Here is a 21104-nt window from a genome sequence, read left to right as displayed (position 1 = left end):
TATCCTGGGTCATAAACAAACCTTAACAAATATAAAATATTTGAAATAACACAAAGTATGTTCTCTGACAAAAATGAAATTAAACTAGAAATCAGTGACAGAGGATAATAGGAAAGTCTCCAAACACTTTTAAATTAAATATCACACTTTTATGCGTCAGAGAGGAAGATCTTAAGGTCAATTGGGAAATATTTTGAACTGAATGAAAGTGAAAGTACAACATATCAAAATTTTAGATGCTGCTAAATCAGTGTCTTGAGGAAAATTTATAGCATTAAATATTTATATTAGAAAAGAAGGTCTGAAATCAATACTCTAAGCTCTCATATTGATAAACTAGAAAAGGAAGAACAAAACTAACCCAAAGCAAGCAGAAGGAAGGGGAAAATAAGAAAAGAGTAAAAAATGAAATTGAAAACAGAAAACTATGGAAAAAAATTAAACCAAAATCTTGTTATTTGAAAAGATCAATGATATTGATAAACCTCTAGCAAGACTCACAAAGAAAAAAAAAATAAGAGAAGACACAAATTACCTGTATTCAGAACGAAAGAGGAGCTTGATTGTGGTGGTCATTTCACAGTATATAGATATATCAAAACACAAGTTGTACACTTTAAATGTGTACTGTTTTGTCAATTATACCTCAGTAAAGCTCTTTAAAAAAAAAAAAAGAATGAAAGGAGATATCACTAGTGACCCTGCAAGCATTAAAATGATAATAAAATACTATTATGGGAAAAAATGCACTCACAAATTCAACAACTTAGATGAAATAGAACAATTCTTAAAAAAAAAAAACTACCAAAACTCATGTAAAAATGAAACAAGATAATTTGAATAACACTATGACTGTTAAGGAAATTGAGTTTGTAATTTTAAATCTCCTCCCCAAAATCTTTAGGGCCACATGGTTTCACTGGAAAATTATACCAAACATTTAAAGATGATGAAGCCTCAGTATGAGGCCTGGGTCTGGGTTTCATCAAGGAAGTAGATTCCAGGTCCTTAACAATGCCCTGCTCCATCCCTGTTAAGCCCCTGGCTTTGTATCCTGCTTCTCCAAACCAGCACTCTCTCCTCTTAGAGGGTTACAAGCCATAGTACTTGCCATTCAGTGGCTCATTCCTGTGAACCTCCTATGTGCCTCGGTCTGTGAAGGATGCAAAGGTGATTCAGACTGGTTCCTTGATCTCAAAAATTTTACAGAGAAGACAGAAAGACAGGATGGAAAATTAAAACTGCTAATGTTCTTTGTAATGAAAAAGCCCACAGAGAACCAGATAGGTTCACCCCAGCTCACACAGTTTTTTATTTTTAAGAAATACATGACATTCCTCCTCACTTCTCCATACAGTTCCAGATGCAGACACACACACCCACCCCACATAGTGTTTAGATAGGTCAGTCTTTATAGTTATTGCACACCAAGTCTAACCCTGGGCCTGTGCTGGGCCCTCTTTGAAAGGGAAGAGTTCACAGATTAGCAGGTGACACGTGCATAACTGCCACAGAGAATGAGGGTATAATAATAGAATTAGGTACATTTGCCATGGGTACATAGGATAAGAAGCCACGTACGTTTTGGGGGGTGGAGAAGGGAACTCAGAAGTCTTCTAAAACGAGAAGAAACTTGAGTGAGGTCTTCAGGGAAAAGAAGGAGGAGTTCTTCAGGTGAGCAATGAGAAGGCTGAGAATGTCCAGCAGAGAAAAACAAAGTGGTTATAAAATAGCACAGTAATCAGCATGGTACGTTAGTGTTGTTGGATGGAGGGACCCAAGAGATGAGGCTGGAGAGACAGACCTGGGTTCTCTGCTGAAGGACAGCCCTCACTGATCACACAAGGGCCTATTTACTTATGCATTTTCATTCTTAATTGGATTTTGTTAAATATGTGTCATAGGCATATGGTATAAAATCCAAAAAGTATAAAAAGTATTTAGAGAATATTAAATCTTCACCCTTTCCCTACCGCCACCACCCCATCCCTCTTCCTGAAATAAGTTGCCATAACTGGTATCTTGGGCATCCTTCCAGAGCTATCTTCTGTACATTTACAAATATGTGTCTCTGTATTTTCCACATAAAGGTGACATATGATACTTTCTGTCCTATACCTTGCTTTTTTATTTGGGTATTTATTTTATTTATTTGGGGTGTGGATATACCATAATTCATTGGATCAATCCTGTATTGATGTAATTTAGATATTTTCTAGCCTTTTGCTATTATAAACTATGAGGCAACGAGTATCCTTGTATATATGTCAATTTGCACATGAAAGTATATCTATAGGGTAAATTCCTAGGAGTGGAACTGTTGGGTCAAAGAGTATAAGTATTTTTAGTTTTACTAGATAATGCCAAATTACTATCCATAGAGGCTGTGCTGATGCCTGTTTCCCCATACCCTGCCAGGCAGGGAATATTCTTAAACTTTTTGCTCTTTTAGGCTAGGGCTTTTAGGCTTTAGCCTGTAAGTGATGATAAGCTGCTGAGAGGCTTTTAAGGAGGGGAGTGTCACAATCAGATTTATTTTTTATTTTTGTATTATTATTTTTAATTTATTTATCTTTGGCTGCGTTGGGTCTTTGTTGCTGCACGCAGACTTCCTCTAGTTGCAGCGAGCGGGCATTACTCTTTGTTGCGGTGCATGGGCTTCTCATTGCGGTGGCTTCTCTTGTGGAGCTGGGGCTCTAGACACGCAGGCTTCAGTAGTTGTGGCACGCAGGCTCAGTAGTTGTGGTGCACGGGCTTAGTTGCTCCGTGGCATGTGGGATCTTCCCGGACCAGGGCTCGAACCCATGTCCCCCGCATTGGCAGGCGGATTCTTAACCACTGCGCCACCAGGGAAGTGCCCAGCTTTATATTTTAGAAAGATCACTTGGGCTGCATATTTGGCAGAGGCAAAGACTAGAGTCACGGATACCAATTAGGAGGCTTTACTATAGTCCAGGCAAGATAGAATTGTTGGCAGCTTAGATTAGGGTGTTGGCAGTGGAGACAGAGAGAAGGGAATGGATATTGAGATACTGAAGAGGCAGGTTCAGTAGGACTCAGGGACTGATCAGTCTGCGGGTGAGGGGGAGTGAAGACAGCTTTAATCAAAAGTTCTGTTCACATGAGCCTTGTGTGTAAAGTCAGCATTTTCTTTGTAAATGTTTAGATCTCATGTCCATATTAATATTTTCTAATCCTGGGACTTCCTTGGTGGTACAGTGGTTAAGATTCTGTGCTCCCAATGCAGGGGTCCCAGGTTCAATCCCTGGTCAGGGAACTAGATCCCGCATGCCGCAACGAAGATCCTGCATGCTGCAACTAAGACCCAGTGCAGCCAAATAAATAAATAAATATTAAAAATATATTTCTTAATCCTAGAATATCAGAAGTTAAAAAAAGGTTCTAATATATTCCTAAGTGCTGTTTGTTGGCTCCAAGGTTTTTTTTTTTTTAATTATTTTTTAAATTTTATTTTTGGCTGCATTGGGTTTTTGTTGCTGTGCGCAGGCTTTTCTGTAATTGTGGTGAGCACGGGCTTCTCATTGTGGTGACCTCTCTTGTTGCAGAGCAGGGGCTCTAGGCACACGGGCTTCAGTAGTTGTGGCACACGGGCTCAGTAGTTGTGGCTTGCAGGTTCTAGAGTGCAGGCTCAGTAGTTGTGGTTCATGGGCTTAGTTGCTCCGTGGCATGTGGGATCTTCCATGGGCTTGAACCCATGTCTCGTGCATTGGCAGGTGGATTCTTAACCACTGCACCACCAGGGAAGCCCAGCTCCAAGGTGTTTTTGTACGTGTCTTACTGGTTCTCAGAGAAGTTGGAGGAGCGTTTTTACTAACATTCTTTGGTCAGTCAGACTTACATTTGATGGCTCCTGTTATTCACCAGACTCTTCTATTTTTTTCGTATTCATACCATTCATTCAGAATTCCATACGCAGTAAAGTAACTTTAAATTCTATACTTAATTTAAATATAATTTAATTAAATACATATTAAGGTCTCATACGTTCTGTTTGCTTTGGTTTTGTGTGTGGTTCTTCTGATACTTAGAAATATTTGTACGTAGTACTTTATAATTTAAAATTTATGTAATATCATCCATAATTTTATCTGTTTAGTCAGTGTGTTTTACTTTTTTATGATGAGCAGTGATCGTGCTTCCACTTCCTCCCTACCTTTTTTTCCCTTTCATTTTCTATCTCCTATTATCCCAAAGTTTTATTTCTAAGTGACTATCTTTGTATAATTGAATATGCTGTATTTCTGTTACCTGGGTTTTCAGCTTTGAGTCATGCCTTTGATTCCTGGCTTTATAAGTGATACAATTAAGGCATTTAACTCCACTTGTCATCTTCTTCCCCCTTCCCCTTCTGTGCTAGTTGTATCGTTTCTGCATTGTCAGGGCATAAACACTGACATTCTGATCTGCCACTCTAAACTTTTTTGGTTTTAGTCTTGGTTCTATGGTTAAATATATGTTCAGCGTTCACCATCAATTCTTCTGCTGTGGTTTCCCCAGTCATCTTTTGGTTGACCAAAGTTTGTTCTCCAGTAGTTTCCTCCAGGGCCACGGAACACTATTCCTTAAGTTCTCGTATGTTCAAAATCTATTTTCTTAGCAATTTTTGTGTATTTTTGCTCATGTTTTTTGAGAACTGCCTGCGGTAGGCTGCTTCACTGTTCTTTTCCTGACTGTTGGACGTCTCCCTTGTATGTCTTCTGCTTGATTTCCACCCAGTCCTCCATGATCCTACAGCTCTTGCAACCTCCCAGAGTTTCATCTATCTGCTTTTGGCAATCCTTCCCATTTTTTTTTTGAGACTGTAGGTTTTATTAGCCTCCATTTCCACTAACAATGGAATTTGCTTTGATTTTTCTTGTTTACTTAGTTGGTTTTGATTATATCCAACATGAAAAGAGGCAATTTACTGTTTTATGCCAGGATGTTTAGATAGAAGGTCCTTTCATTATATTTAAATGTGTGACCATATAGTGTAACAACAAAGAACATGAGATTTGAAGCTAGACACACCTGGCTTCTAAACTAAACTCTACCGCTTACTCTCTGATAATGGACAAACCATATTCCTTCTTTGACCATCAGTGTTCTTATCTCTAAAATAGAGATGATTCTTGCAAACTATTTGGTATTGTTGTGAGGAGCGAGGTAATACATATGTGATAAGTAAGGGCCTAGCATGGTGTTTTGCAAATAACGGGTGTTCAGAAGGGTAACGTTATAATGTTTCACGGATCTCCTGGCATAGGTGTCATTCGTAATGACTTTAACCCTCTCTGGATGGCATTTTGTAATTGCCGCTCACTCAGCATTAATGATGATGCTGTCCCTGATGCTATCAAGGAGACCCCCTGGCACCCTCCCACTTCACCCATAATTCTATCCAGGACAGTTAGTGCCACAAGAGAGGGACAGATTGACTGCTTGGAGGCCCTGGGGAGAGGACACTCTCCTCCGAATGGCAGGGTTGAGGGGTGGGGTAGCACGTGATCAGGGGCTGTCAGGAGAGGCAAAATTTCTTTGGGGAGAGGTGGGGAGGGCCAGAGCTAGACCTGGATTCTGGATATTCCCTGGTGTAGACTCTGGGATCAGGGATTGGGTGGGTGGGCTTGGGACTCTGTCACCCCCAGCAGGCCTGAGAAACCAGGTGGCAGGATTTTCATCATGGCAGTTCTGGATGAGGTCAGAGGAGGCTGGGATGTTGGATTGGAAAGAGATCCTAAGGCACGTGTAGTTAAGTTCTTGCTTCTGTCCATGTGTTCTCAGGTCCAGGAGTCCCAGGCAACCATGGCTCCTACCACATTGGCCAGCAGCAGCTCTGATATGGTCTCTGCTGGTTGCAGCACCTCCAGAAGTCAGGATATCATTGAGCCCATGGACACAGAAACCCAGGAGGACAGGAGAGCATCTGCTGATCAGAACACTGGAGGCAAGAAGAATACAGAGATGGATAGGAAGATGCAGGTGGATGGGAGGACGCAGGGAGATGGAACACAAACCACCCAGAGGACACAGGCAGATAGGAAGACACAGGTGGATGTTGTGACACAAGAAAGTGAGAGGTCAGAGTCAGGCAGGAATTCCCAGGAGGACGTGATGGCACAAGGAAAGGTGGGGACCCAGGCAGATAAGAGGACACAGGCAGACAGAAGGGTGCAGGAAGACAAGGGGACATGGTCAGAGGGGAGCATTCCCACAGCTGTGAAATGTTGGTCAGAGAAGGCGTCCATGACCGGTATCAGCCCACAGTCCAGGGCCCCCAAACGCCCACCTTCAGAGGATCCTAGGTCCCCTCAGATTACTGAATGCTTTGAACAGACCCCAGAAGAGTTCTCCGTCCCAGACAAACCTGAGTTTATGCTCAGATCTGACGAGGCAGCAGGAACGGCCTCCGGGAGCCGTGAGGAAACTGTGCCAGGTCCCCTGGCGGGGGACCTCACACGCGGGGCACAGCTGCCTCCTGAGGGCAGTTTGGAGCAGGTGGGAGGAGAGAGATATCGAGGGCCGGAGCAGTCGGGTCCAGTTAAGGACAAGGCCGACGAGGGCCTGTCCCAGGGCCCCAAGCAGGAACAGCCGGGAGAAGTGCTGCCTGTGGATCTGGGTGGCTGTCCTTCAGCGGGCCTGAGCCCCCAGGTGCCCACTCTGCCCTCTCTTCCTGGGGCTGGCCTGATGGATAACTCACAGCAGCGGCTGCCCAGCACCCCGGCTTCTCAGCACATGAGCACAGCTGCCTTCCTACCCTCTGGGGACAAGGCCTCGCTGAGTTCTGCCCCCGCACTGCACCTGGGGCTGGGCACCCCCAGCCAGAGTCACCCGCCAGGAACCAGGGCAGCAGACGCTGAGGGGGCCTGCGCCAAGGTGCCCGGTGTGGAAGGGAGGACTTCAGGCCCCCAGACCTGTGACCCTGGCCTCATAGACTCCCTGAAGAGCTACTTGCTCCTGCTGCTGAAGCTATCCAGCTCAGAGACGAGTGGCAGGGGCCCAGGGGCCCAGGAGGAAGCTGCCGCTGGGGATCAGGCACCCTCACCCTCTCTGGCCCCCACCGTGGAAGTGGCCGGTCTGAGTCCCCGGACGTCACGGCGCATCCTGGAGCGTGTGGAGAACAACCGTCTGGTGCAGAGCGCACAGACTCTGCTGCTGAGCCCCTGTACCTCCCGCCGCCTCACTGGCCTCCTGGACCGCGAGGTGCAGGTTGGCTGTCAGGCCCTGGCTGCTGCCCGGTGCCCTGGCCCCAGCCCCCTCTCTGTCCCTGCCATCGTGGTAGGTGAGGAGGAAGGCCCCGGGGTGGCCTCAGGAGGATCCAGTGGAGGTGAGGGAGAGGTTTCCCTTGAGGGGCCTGGCCTCCTGCCGACCTCCCAGGAGAGCGGCATGGGTGGGCCGCTGGGGGGCGTGGGTGGACCGGCAGCCCCTGGGCAGGGACTGCTGTCAGCAGAGCGCAGAGCCCAGGAACGCTTCCGAGAGGAGGAGATCCCAGGGGAAGCTCTGACAGATCTCCCCGCAGCTACGCCCGAGGAACTGGCTCTGGGGGCCCGGAGGAAGAGGTTTCTCCCTAAGGTCAGAGCAGCAGGAGATGGGGAGCCAACCAAGCCCGAAGAAAGGGAGAGCCCCTCGGATTCCCCCCGGGGGCCCCGGAAGGGCCTTGCACCGGGGCCCCCGGGGAGTCCAGGGCGGCAGAAACGCTCCCCTACTCAGGGCAGAAAGGCAGACCTGCTGGAGGTGCCGCGGGCAGAGGAGGAGCCGGCAGCAGGGGCCCTGGGCTCCAGCCCCAGAGCCAGCAACCTGGAAGCAGAGCTGGCCCTGGAGGAAGGCAAGCAGGGCACTCCGGCCAAGCCAAGGAGAGCCAAAGACCTGCTAAAAGGTGAGCAACAGGTACGGCTTCCCAGGAGCGGGCTGCCCGGAGCAGGGCCCTTCTGGGGTAACGCTGCCTGCTAGAGGTTTAGCGTACCTCTGTAAAGGGTATTCTTACGTAATAATCCCGCAGGCTTTGGAATCGGAAAGGCCGCTTGGAGTTGGAAATAGTACCAACTTTGTAACATTGTGAGGGTTACATGGGATAGAATAAATCAAGTACTCAGCACAGGGCCTGGCTTCAATAGTATCCTAGCTCTATCATCATCATCACCACCGTAATCGCCTTTTTGCAGACTTGTCCCGCGAGTACAGAGTGGTACGGACAGGATTCAAATGCAGGGTCTTAGGTTTAGGAGCCTAGGCTGCAAACTGAAGTTCCTCTCTCGACTGCTGTCTGCGGCCTCAGCTGTGAGGCTCTCCCTGGCCTGGAGTGGAGGTGCCGTACTATGTTCTTTCTAGCTAAGAGGTGTGCTTTGAAGTCAGGGCAGAAGCCTCAGAGATACAGGTGGGACTCAAGTGGGGGCTGTGTGGAGGCTTGAATCCTGTCTTCTCTCAGCCTGTGCCACCACGGACACCCAAGGAAGCAGGGGTAGGGCCAGAGAGGGCACACGATGGAGGGGAAGTGGCTTGTTCCTCTCAACTGTGCCCCTGCTTCCAGCCCCACAGGTGATCCGGAAGATTCGGGTGGAGCAGTTTCCTGATGCCTCGGGCAGCCTGAAGCTCTGGTGCCAGTTTTTCAACATTCTTAGTGACTCAGTCTTGACATGGGCCAAGGATCAGCGCCCAGTGGGCGAGGTGGGCAGGAGGTAAGCCAGCTGGGTACCACCTCCACCTGTCCTGGCTCCCTAATAAACTGTAGCAACAATACTGGGGGGGAGATTGTCCCAGCACTTTGGATATACCTCCTCATTTAATCCTCACAAGAACCCTATGAGGGAGATTCTAGTATTCCCATAGTGAAGGGGAGAACATTGAGGCTCAGAGGTATTAAGTCACTTGCCCAAAGTCACACAGCTAGTGCAGTCCTGACCTGTGTGATGCAGGCCCTGCTCTTCCCAGAGCTCTCAGAGACAGGGCTCACAGCATTCTCTGAGAGCGGGATCTGCGAAGCCTCAGGACCACAGGGTGGCCCTGGGCTGTGCCATGGTGATGGCCTCACGGAGAGGGTCTCCTGTCTGCAGTGCAGGGGATGAGGGGCCAGCGGCCCTGGCCATCGTGCAGGCGTCCCCCGTAGACTGTGGCGTGTATCGATGCACCATCCGCAATGAGCACGGCTCGGCCTCCACTGACTTCTGCCTCAGCCCCGAGGGTGAGTGTGAGCTCTGCCCCCCCCTCCCCAGGGTCTCTGCCTGGCCCCCACTGGGGGTGGGGCGGGGAACAGTCGTCTTTGCAGAGGCGGAGCTGTCTGTGGGCAGACCTGCCTGAGGATAGCGGCTTTCTCTTCTCTTTCTCCACACAGTGCTGTCAGGATTCATCTCCAGAGAAGAAAGTCAAGGTAGGTGCCCCTCAGGGAGAGGAATGGGTGGGCCTGTGTCCCTACCCTGCTATCTACAGGGGCTTCTTTAAAGACTTGGAATCTGTTCTAAATGCCATGTTTATCTCCACATACAGCCACCCTTTGCCTCCTAGTTTAGGATATGGTTTGTGGAGGAGGATGGGGGAGGACAGCTGTTTCAGAAGATGAGGGGGGAGGAGGTGGCTAAGGGGACGTCCTACAAGGAGTTCATTCAGCCTGTGCCCTTTGCCCATGTCAGAGCCCTTGATCAAGAGCAGGACTGTCCACTTGTCACCCTGCCAGCTCCCTCCCCGGCCTTTCTCACAGTGGTCTGTGGACTCCTGCATTAGAGTCACACAGGGAGCTTGCTGAAAATGCAGTTACTTGAGCCCTACTGCAGATACTCTTAATCACAATCTCTGGGGTAGGGCCTGACACAATTGCGTGTCAGTAGATGCCCTGGTGATTGTGATACACCCCGAAGTTTGATAAGCATTTTAAAGGCTCAAATATTAGGGGAAGAGATGTATTGCTCCTGCAGAAGACACACTAAGGATTAGGACCGTGAAGGCGGCTGGTGATGGAAAGGTTTCTAGAGCTTCACTTGCCAACTAATACCTTAATTCTTTCCTTCATTCACTTATTTACTCATTCATTCAACTAGTGCCTTTTGTTCAGTTATCAAATCAGATTTAATCAATATCAAATATAACCTCACCTAAAAACTAAAAAAGCCTAAAAACTTAGTAATAATACTTAATTGTCATCAAATATCCAATCAGATTTTCCCAACTTTCTCATAAGTGTTGGTTTATTTTAATTAGGAACCACTCCGTGCTTTCGGCTAACATAATCTCTTAAATCTATCAAATGTATAATAGTTCCTCCTCCCTCATTTGTTTTCCCTCCTTGCCATTTATTTGTTGAAGAATTTCTTACATTTTGGATTTTTATTGATTATATCACCATTTAACATGTTGCTTCATTGATGTGCTTCCTCTAAACTGGTAATTAGCTTGAGATGCTTGCTCCAATTCAGGTGCAAATTTTGGGGGTGTGTGTGTGTGAACATTTCACAGGTGTGCTGTGTATTTCCTTTGCATCCTATCTGGAGGCATGTGATGTCTGACGGTTTTAGTAATGTTAAGAATGATCCCTGGGTTCATTCAGGTGTTTTCTGCCTGATCTATCCCTTTTAAACTTTAAAAAACTGTATCTGATATAACCCCTGTCATCATCTAGGGGCTTTAGCAGTCACTGATTATCACCTAAGTCCTTTATTTCATTAAGGTTTGCAACATGGAGTATTTTAATTCTGTCATTTCTTCTTTATTCATTAGCTGAAATTTTTTGGAAAAGAAGAAATGGTTTTTGGTAATCCTGATACATATAGGTCCAACAGAAAATGAAGGAAAAAATACTTTCTTTTCCTCCTTGCTCTTATTAGATTTCAGAATAGTGAGTTGGTGCCCTAACATCCTCCAAAGGTCACGAATGAGGGTTTTTTTTTTCCAGAGGGAAGGGTTTTTTTTACTTATAATTATGAAAGTATGGCTTTTTAACACATTTGAACGTTCAATACTTTGCAATTATTTTGCTGTTGTTGTTGGTAAGATTGTCTCATTTTTTGCCAGTAGAAGCCTCTTCAGGTTGGCTCTTGTGTCCTTTTGACAAGTTGCCAATTGTTTATGATACCTTACTTGCTTTCTGGTCCAGAGATGTTTCAGGTCAGTCTAGGACAATTCCTGCCCTAGACCCGGAATCAACCATTTCTTTAGGGAGTTCTGGTTCCTTTTAGTGGAAAATGGTATTTAGTGATCCCAATTTGAGCACTAGGAGTGCTCACTGCTACTGGATTTGTCTCACAAACTTTTTGTCTCAGTCAAACATGTTGGTTGACATGGAGTCATTTATTCATTTGATCAAAACAGTGAATTCTAAACAAAGTAATTCTGATATTCTGTATTGATTGCTGCTTCCTCAGAAAACCCCTGCCTTCCACAGACACTGGCTGAGCCCTTACTCTGCACACGTGAGCACTGTTGAATGACGGCGGTTTTACCAGATACAGTGTCTGCCCTCTGGAGGTCATAGTTCATAGGGCGCCCCCCACAAGTGCACACCCAAAGAGAAGTCATGGACAGAGTGGTGGGGTGCTACGGGTCCCAGAGCAGTCGGGGGGGAGCTTCTAGTTTTCCACATTTCTCCTGTTCCCCTTCAGTTGGAGAAGAGATTGAGATGACCCCCATGGTGTTTGCTAAGGGTCTGGCTGACACTGGCTGCTGGGGGGACAAGCTCTTTGGGCGCCTGGTGAGCGAGGAGCTACAAGGTGGTGGACACGGGTGTGGCCTTCGGAAGGCCTCCCAGGCCAAGGTCATCTACGGGCTGGAACCCATCTTCGAGTCAGGCCTCACGTGCATCATCAAGGTGTCCAGCCTGCTTGTGTTTGGGCCCAGCAGTGAGACTTCTCTCCTGGGCAGAAACTATGACGTCACCATCCAGGTACTGTCCCATCCCCCTGCCCCATCCTTCCACTCTCTCATCCCTCCCCTTCCCAGCCTGGGTCCTACTGGGAAGCCCAGTATGGAGGAGGAAGCCACCTTAGTCTCAACTTTACCTCGACGAGAGCCTGAGATGTAGTCCAGGCTACATCTTTGGGGCCATAGTTTTCAAACTGTATTTTTCAGCAGAAAACTTTCTTCACTGCCCTCAAAGATATCTTTCGCAGAAGCCTTATTTGGGAGTTAAAAGGGGAGTGACTGGGCGGGGTCGGTACCTTGCTCTCCTGCAGTGGGGCCCCTGGGGCATTGCCATCTATCACTAGGGCTCCAGGAAGCACACTTTGGAAACCACTTTGAAAACAAGTCCAGAGCCTCTTGTTTTACAAATGAGAAAAATGAGGTACAGAGTAGGGAGGAGGGTAGGAATGAACCCCACCTCCCCCAGGGCTGGAATCCTCCCTGCAGCCTCTAGCAGATGGCCTTCCCACTAAGAGCCAGGCAGAGAACCGGGATGCTTCCTTGCTGATCAGAGTTGCTTCTCTTCCATCCACAGGGGTGCAAGATCCAGAACATGAGTCGAGAGTACTGCAAAATCTTTGCGGCTGAAGCCCGGGCTGCACCTGGCTTTGGGGACGTGCCTGAGTAAGTGCACAGGGAGGGGGCCGTGCAGTGTGCAGACCGGTTGACTTGAGCTTCTGCAGAGAACCATGATTTCACAGCCTCCTGGGGGCCTCCTGAGTCATAGTCACGTGTAAATGGGCCCCCAGCTAACCCCATGCTCAGCTCAGTGGTTCCACAAAATCTAGAAATAAAGACCTCAAGATTCACTGCCCACTTTAGAAAAGCTTCTGCTCTGGTCTTCAGTCTCCTCCCACCCACCCTAATTCCCCACTCCTTTGCCCAGTTTTTGCTGATCGCAGGGTTTGGGCACAGCAGGTTCTGGGCCTCTCTGAAGGTGATGGGGTGGGCTAAAGCTTCCAGGCAAACTGGTCAGGATTCTAATGTGGTAGGTGGGCAGGGTCCGTGTGGATTTTTGTAGGAGTCAGCTACACATGGAAACTGTTTTCATTTTGAGACTTGGAACTTCAACTCTTGAGTATTAGGGTCTAGCTGGCATTGAGCACAGTCTGGTTGGATCCTCTCAGAGGTATTCCTTTCTGTTTGGCACTTACAGGTCTTAGTCCCTCACTCAAGCACAGAGGCCTCCTGGGGCTATAGCAGGGTTCAGTTCTAATCCCACTGACCTCAGAGAATGGAGGAGGCCACCATTTCCTTTCCTGAACTCAGGGTGGAACCCCCACTTCCTTGCTGTCCTCCAGGCTCAGAGCTGAGAGTTCTGTTCTTGGAAGGGCCTTCCTTTTGGATCCAAGAGTGTAGAATTGAGGTGGAGGGAGGAGCTCTCTGGGGCCATACTTCCTGCTCACTGCAGGGTGACACTATGTTTAGGATCATCCCACTGTATCTGATCTACCGGCCTGCAAACAATATCCCATATGCTACCCTGGAGGAGGACCTGGGCAAGCCCATGGAGTCTTACTGTTCCCGGGAATGGGGCTTTGCTGCGGCTCCAGCAGCATCTAGCAGCTCTGAGGCCGTGCAGAAATGCCAGACCTTCCAGCACTGGCTGTATCTGTGGACAAATGGCAGCTTCCTTGTCACAGATTTGGCAGGTATGAGGGTGTGGGGTGTGCATGTACATGTGCAGGAGAGCATGCGGAGGGGCAGAGTCACAGTTCTCGTTTACTAGTGTGCAGCGCACTTTTGCACATATTCTCCTTTGCTTTCACAGTAACCTTGTAAAGTGTGCTGGACAGGAACCACTTTGTATGCAGCGCTAATACGTATCAGGGCCTCATGGTGCCTAGTCTATAACTGCAGCTGTATCTAAAGGAGTACACTCCAGGCTTCACTTAAAATTAAAAAGGAATTTACTTCAAAGACCGTTCCATGGGATCTAATTCAAACCCGCAACCGCGTTTACAAAATCTCCCTTTCCTTCTTCCCTGCAGCTCTGCTGTGAACTTTCTTACTCTCTAACTTCCTAACCTCTCTCTTCCATCCCTGCACACATAGCTTTGCAATCTCCTCCTTCCCTGCTCCCCCCTCTGTCTTTGGTAGCTTTTTATTATGTAAACAAACTTAGTCTCTCTTGCTTCTTTTTAGTTTATTTCTATTTCTCCCATTACTCAGATTCTCCCCAACAAAGGAAGGCCAGCAAGCATGAATTCTCCTTCCTTCTTTGACCACTCCTCTCCAGGCCTACTCTCTGTAACCAGACAGGGCAGGGGAGAGGAAAAGATAAAATCCTCTCTACAGTGAGAGGACTGGAATGCTGCGAATATCACACACTATTACATTTTATCCCTGCTGTAAATAAGTGACAAAACCAAGGGCCAGAGATAGAAAACTGGCTTAAATGTGCTTTGCATTGGGGTTAAAGAATAAATATTAATACAATAAATATTGTATATACAACTCTATATATTGAAGGGAGGGGAGCTAGTAACACATTAAACCATTATCATTCACTCTATTTGTTAACTCATAAATTTTTCTTTCCTTCCTTCTTTCCTTCCTTCCTTCCTTCCTTCCTTCCTTCCAACATTACTAAATATTGGGAAGATAAAAAGGTGAATTAGGAATAGCCATTGTCCTCAAGAAGCTATGATAAGTATACCAATTTCTACAATGAGATGATAACATAATATAGTAGAAAGACTTGAGAGTCAAAGAAATTCAAGCCTAGGTCTCATCATTTTCTAGCTGGGTGTCTGTTTTACAGAGAAGAAAACAAGCTCAGACAGGTTAGGTCATTTAATCTCTCCGAGCTTCTGTTTCCTTTCCCTCTCTAGGAATAACCATATCTTCCCTGCCTATCTCTCAGACTTGTTAAGAATATTAAATGAGACTGTATTTATGAAAGCCCTCTGCAAACCAAAATTCTGTGCAAGTGTAAGGGATCATCATTATTATAATGCAAAATGGAATGTGATAAATGCTGAAAGAGAAATAACAAAGAAATTAATATTTATTGCATAACTACTGTGTTTCAGACACTAAGTTATAGTCCTACACATACTGTGATCTTCTCAATTCCCCTGCAAGATGGGCAGCATTATCCCTACTTTTACTGTTGAGGATTAGAGATAGTAAGTGACTGGCCAAGCACACACAGCTCCAAAGTGACAGAGCTGAAATGCAAATCCAGGTGTGCCTGGTTCTCAAGCCCACATTTGTGCCACTCTATCATCCACGGGTACTCAGGCCTGTTAGTGAGAGGTAGGTTCCTGGAGGAAGGCAACCGGACAGTGTACAAACAGGGAAGGAGAGTCACAGACCTGACGCATGAATGCTAAGATGCTGGGGTGACCTGGACGGGGTGGGAAATGCCTCCTTTGTCACCACTTGCCTGGATCTGTTCTTCAAGGCTGTCTTAACCTAGGAGCCCATCTGGGCTTCTTGGAGTGCGTGCTTGCTGCACTGTATGAGTAGGTGGAAGCCAGTCTTATCCAGTGTTAACGTTTCTGCTGGCCCAGCCCTGAAATACCTTCACATTTCCACCTTTCTCCCTCTTGCCCAGATGGGCTAATCTGTTATGAGGAAGGAGAAGGTTTTAGCTCAAAGCCAGAGGCCAGCTCAGTTTGTGACCTAATCTCATCCAGTAGAGGCAGGATTGCACAGCTGGAAGACTTTTGGATCTAGGAGTAAGAAAGACTGAACTTTGATTCACGGTGGTCATTGCACACAGACAGCGTTCAATTATTAAATGAATGAATAAATGTGACTTTGCTGCAGTCACTTAACTTTGAGCCTATCTCCTCACCTGTGAAAATGGGAATATTATTACTACTAATAATACAGAGATACCCACACCACTCATGAGACAGGCCAGGGTGATGATGCCCAATGAGAGGGTACCTGAAGATGTGCCCTGCAATCTGGCAAGTTCCCATCTAAAGTGATATCCATCTTGGAGACATGGGGGCCCTAGAACCAGCCCAGGATGCCCTCAACTCCCCACTCTCTCTCTTTTCAGGGGTTAACTGGAAAATGACTGATGTGCAGATTGCTACCAAACTGCGAGGGTGAGTGCTCCTTGGGGACAGAATGCCCTCTGAGAGTCTGCTCAGGGTGGAAAATGTCAAAGTTCTTCTGGTTCTCCATTCCTGAGGTGCTAGACCTGTGACCAGAGAGTCTCACTTGCACCCCTGGCCATATAGTAATGTCTCAGGGGCCACTGATCCCCACCTGCTGTGCCCCTGACCCCAGACCTGGACCAGTAGCTCTTGACGCCCATGCACAGGACCACCTACATCCTGGGCTCTCAGTGTACCTGCTCCCCTTCCTTCTCACTTGTGAAAGCTCATCAGGGTGCAGATAAGCAGGGCCCTGTGAGTAGAGTGGTGAGCTGGAGTCTGCTCTTATTTATGTTAATAAGGCAGATGGTCCTCACACCGAGTGACGTCCCACCCGATGAACTCCATGGGCCAGGGTGTAATGAGACCTCAGTTTAGAGTTGAGGTTTCGGATGCTGCCGTCTGAGGTGGCCCCAGGTGGACTCCCCAGCACCCCGAGGTAAGGTAGGATGGACCTTGGGCACCACACCCTGGTTGTGGCCACCCCACAGTCTGCCCCCCAAGGACTCTCTCTCTGGGTGGGACTCCTACTCAGCTCTCACTGTTTGGCTGCAGATACCAAGGCCTCAAGGAGAGCTGTTTCCCTGCCCTGCTGGACCAGTTTGCCTCTTCCCACCAGTGCAACACCTTCTGTGAGATGCTGGGGCTAAAACCTCTCAAGGGCCCTGAGGCTGCCCACCCCCAAGCCAAGGCCAAAGGCTCCAAGAGTCCATCTGCCGGCAGGAGGGGCCCCCAGCTGAGTCCTCAGCCCCAGAGGAAAGGCCCTCCCAGTCCCCAGAAGAGTGCCCCAAGCTCCAAGGCCACCCCTCAGGCCTCAGAGGCAGTCGCCACCCAGTTACTCGGACAGCCTCCCGTCCGAGATGGAGGCTCCAAGGCCCAGGGCATGCGGTAGCCCCCACAGGAGGCTGGGGGCCTCCACCCAGCAGCAGACCGACAAGGAAGCAGCTCGAACCGATGGAGACGTTCCCAGTACGGGACTGACCGGAGCAGGTGCACTGAGGCGGCACCCCTCGGGGCCTCTGCCCGCAGCCTCTCCTCATCAGATGCTTGGTGCCTGACACCCAGCCTGGTGGCCTCTCCTGGTGCCATCGTCCCCGCGGCTCCCAGGCCCTACCTCCCGGGGCCTGCAGCCTAGCCCTCCTTGAAGTTTACACTGGCCACTGCTGGAGGCTCCCTGAGTCCTCTGCATGAGTTCTGCAACCAACCCCTTGCCCCAGGCCCTGCCGTGAATGTTGCACTCTGGGGGCACGCAGGCCAGCACCTACCCTTTTCCCTTCACTTGGCCCTGATCCCTCCCTATCCTCAGGGCTCCAGACTTCCTCTGCGGTGTCTGGCCTGGTGACTCTCAGGGTGTCTTTTCCTTCCAGTCATTTTGCGTCATTCATCCCAGCTTATCTTGCAACTAACCTGTCCCTGAGCCCGAATGGTGCTCAGGGCCCTTCCAGAGACTGTCATATCCTTGTGCAGTGGTCTTTGGTGATGTGTGTTCATGCTCTTCCTTCCCCCATCACTCAGGCACTCAATCACCTGCCTACCATGCTCCCTTGCACCCCATCCCCCATCCCTGGCTTTGAGCCCAATTGCAGCCTGCTGCCTGCCTTTCACTGAGTTCTGTTTGTTCCCCTACCCGAGGGCTTCCCTAGCCTGACCCCCACCCTACCCACCATACCTAGGTGAAGAGCAGACCCTCTGGCCTCTCAGCCCACCCCAGGACACTCCTCCCCTACTTCTCCCAGGCCCTCTGCCCGTGAGGTGAGAGCTGGCATGAGGGTTGCATCAGCAGCTGTGGCCAGACGGAAGGTGTTGACTTTGTGGGACCTTGTGCTTCATACTGAAACGAGGTGGGGTCACAGTGAATTTCACATCCCCTCTTGACCAGGGATAGAGGGCTGGGACTCTTCTCCAGAGGGCGTGCACCTGGGAGCTGTGGGAAGAATGCAGTCCACCCATGTGCAGGGTGGAGGAGTGTCTCTGTGCCTGGGAATTAGGACCCCCTGCCCCTAACCATTAGCTCTTGACCCTGGGACTCCAGCTCTGGGCCTCAATATAGGCTCCCAAGGATTTGCTGTGCTCGGCCCAGCACCCTGGGCCCTTCCTGAGAACCCTTCCTTGAGGCCTGGGATGGGGTGGGTCTCGAGCTAGCCTGCTCCCCTTGGAATGCAATAAAGGCAGCAACTGTGTATCTTGCTCGCCCTTATCTGGTGTGGTTGTAGGTATATGGGGTCAGGGTCCCGTCTCCCCAGGCGGTTCTCTGAAGGCGTCCTGCAGTCCCTGGACCCACTGGAAAAGTGAATCCATGTTTTGGATCCTAGATTGGCATTCAGCCTCAGCCTTCTGTGGCCGCAGCTAGACAGTCTGTGCTGCTTGTACTAATGGAATGATGGCTTGTGCCCCTTACGAGGGCGCTTAGGCCTTTGGAATTGCTCATTCATTTGGAAGAGGAATGCAGAGGAAGGAACCCAGGAAGGAAGAGCAGAGCTGGGGCTCTGGGGAAACGCCCAGTGTCTTTGGCTGCCTCCACTGGGGCAAGACCAGCCCGGGGGAAGACCAGCTCCTGCCTCTCAGCTACTCACTGACTGTTTCCTGCCTCCCAAGCTGCAGAGGCTTCTCATTCCCAGCCCCACCCCATCACCCAGGCCTTTCCTTGCCTGACCTTTACCCCCCTCCATTTGACATTTCTGACTTCTCTACCTCCTCTTGTGCTCAGGTGACTCTGCCCACTTTTTCCTCTTGCTCCCAACTCTCCCAGCCTGCATATCCAGATTGCCGTGGTGAACCGAGAGCTGGAATATTGTTGATTTGTTTATTCATTCATCCATTCATTCGGCAGACATACTGAGCAGACTTACTTTATGCCAGACCCTGAGCTGACCACTGCTGGGAGGCAAAGATGCATGAGGTGGTCTCAAAAGAGGTGCTTTCCGTTAGGTTTCTTGGGTTTTGAGCAACAGAAATGGACTTGGACCTTCATGGGAAGGGTGTTGGGGGTAGTTCACAGAACCAAAGGAATAGCTGAACAGTTGGCCTTTAGAAGGGCAGGAGCCAGGGTAGCTCCAGAGCTTGCCTCCCAGGAGCTGCTGCCGTTGGCTCCAGTGGATCTCCCTCCACTCAAGGTTCAAATTCCTGTCCTGGAGCTCCGGGCATCGTGGACTGGGAGAGAGGTAGTTTTCCAAAGGATGGGGATTCTTACCAGAAGAATGGTGGAGGGTGGAAGGGTAGAAAGGGCTTGGCAGGCAACCACAGAAGATACCCTGACACACACAGATACACACAGACACACAGACACACAGACACACACACACACACACACACACACACCCCTTTCTTCCCATCTGATGCACTACAACTCTCTTACATACAACCAAAAGCAAATCGCTCTCTGCTTGGGGAGACCATTCAAGGTAATAGTCAATGACTAAGTCCAGGGGTAATGACCAGGGCTACCATTCTCCAAAGTCCAGTGTCACTAATGATACTCTTTCCTCTTTTATCACAATCTCCTTTTGAAATTCTGCAACCTGTGGAAATTATATAACCCAACAAGAAGGGAAGTATGAGTAAAGGCTACGGTCCATTTCTATAACTGGTCATGAGAACTAGTATTTATGACTAGGGATTTTTTTGCCCTTTGGAGTGACCCAAATCTTCAGTTCCAAAGTCGAGTTCCTAAGCGGTCCTGCCTGTGTGGCAAGCATTAGCCACTGGACATGGCAGTACCAGGAAGCACTTTAGGAACCCCCCACGTCCATCTGTACCCTGCCCCCTTTTAAGTAGCCGCAATCATATTTTCCCTTGATAGAGTTAATCATCCCAGCTACTCCTACGTGTCACTATATTTACTCGTATCCTAGATATACTCCTATCCTAGCTCTGTGTGGCTCAGAGGTACAAGCAACCTGAGACGGCCAGGTGCCTAGGCTTCTAATTCACTTGAATCATTACTATGAATTTTTGAAGAGGTGTTTTCTTGGGAACTAAAACCTCTACACCAGTCTGGTCCTCAACCTCAGATATGAGAAACGCATTGAGATGTCGTGATAACATGCCCCTCTTCACCCTGCTTCCTGGCCTGTAGGAGAAATAGCACCATGAACTGGTTGCCGGTTTGGAGCTTATGCTACATCTTGCAGGCCTTACCCAGCCTTGCAAGGTATTGTTTTCAGCTGGTGCCGTAGCTGAGTTTTCAACAAACCGTTTCACCATATTATCAAGCTAACTGCTTCTAGACTGTGGGGATCCTGAAAAGATGAGCAAAGGTCATAGGCATCAACCCATTACTTTGCTATAAAGTGTATTCCCTGGTTGAATGCAATATGTGGGGATACCGAAATGCTGTTTACAACAGTTGATAATTCCATGGATTTTTTTTTTTTTTTTTGCTGTACGCGGGCCTCTCACTGTTGTGGCCTCTCCCATTACGGAGCACGGGCTCCCGACGCGCAGGCTCAGTGGCCACGGCTCACGGGCCCAGCCGCTCCGCGGCATGTGGGATCTTCCCGGACCGGAGCACGAACCCGTGTCCCCTGCATCGGCAGGCAGACTCTCAACCACTGCGCCACCAGGGAAGCCCAATTCCATGGATTTTGATGGGAGAGGCATGATGGGTAAGGAAAGCAAATCCAAATCCAGAAGAAGGGCCCCTCATGGTCAAGATAAGTTACTGCCCTGTTAAAGCCGTAGCATAAGTGTAGACTGAGGTGAGCTCAGCCGTAGGGCAGGAGGAGGCATTATGGGAGAGTGAGTGATGCCCACACACAGCTTGCCTGTGCCTCCAGAACCCTCTCCTGGAGCATTCACCTAATGATGGTGGCCATGCCTGATTTTGGCTGGGTGGATCCGACAACCCCTGTTCGTAAGGGCCAGCATGGCCACCTGGTAGGCTGTGGCCAAGCAGTTAGACTCCCCAGAGCCCAGTGGCAAGTCAGAGGGCTGTGTGTCAAAAGGATAATAGTTACTTGCTGGCCAGCGTATCACTTGATTCCAAACTCTGGGTTCTCCTGCCATATTTTAAATTTTTTTTATTTTTAATTTTTTAACATCTTTATTACAGTATAATTACTTTACATTGTTGTGTTAGTTTCTGCTGTATAACAAAGTGAATCA

The 21104-nt window shown here is 48.7% G+C and overlaps 1 protein-coding gene across 2 annotated transcripts in view; it reads left to right on the top strand.

Moving 5' to 3' along the window:
- ALPK3 (alpha kinase 3) overlaps window positions 1-18198 on the top strand; it is a 42708-nt gene extending 24510 nt beyond the window's left edge. The window contains exons 5-13 of one of the 2 annotated variants that reach the window (XM_027089161.1): window positions 5785-7876; window positions 8528-8675; window positions 9051-9178; window positions 9329-9364; window positions 11586-11866; window positions 12419-12507; window positions 13312-13535; window positions 15902-15950; window positions 16557-18198. In XM_027089161.1, coding sequence (XP_026944962.1) covers window positions 5785-7876; window positions 8528-8675; window positions 9051-9178; window positions 9329-9364; window positions 11586-11866; window positions 12419-12507; window positions 13312-13535; window positions 15902-15950; window positions 16557-16893 — 3384 coding nt within the window. In that variant the 3' untranslated portion in view covers window positions 16894-18198. The remainder of the gene's footprint in view (window positions 1-5784; window positions 7877-8527; window positions 8676-9050; window positions 9179-9328; window positions 9365-11585; window positions 11867-12418; window positions 12508-13311; window positions 13536-15901; window positions 15951-16556) is intronic. The other variant, XM_027089162.1, reaches the window with a different exon arrangement.
- The last annotated feature ends 2906 nt before the right edge of the window (window positions 18199-21104 follow it).

Source organism: Aethalodelphis obliquidens, unplaced genomic scaffold, assembly GCF_003676395.1.
Source record: "Aethalodelphis obliquidens isolate GAN/ISIS:26980383/991018 unplaced genomic scaffold, ASM367639v1 scaffold65, whole genome shotgun sequence".
Lineage (NCBI taxonomy): Eukaryota > Metazoa > Chordata > Mammalia > Artiodactyla > Delphinidae > Aethalodelphis > Aethalodelphis obliquidens.
Note: the sequence above shows the minus strand (reverse complement) of the source record. Positions and strands in the feature narration are given on the sequence as shown.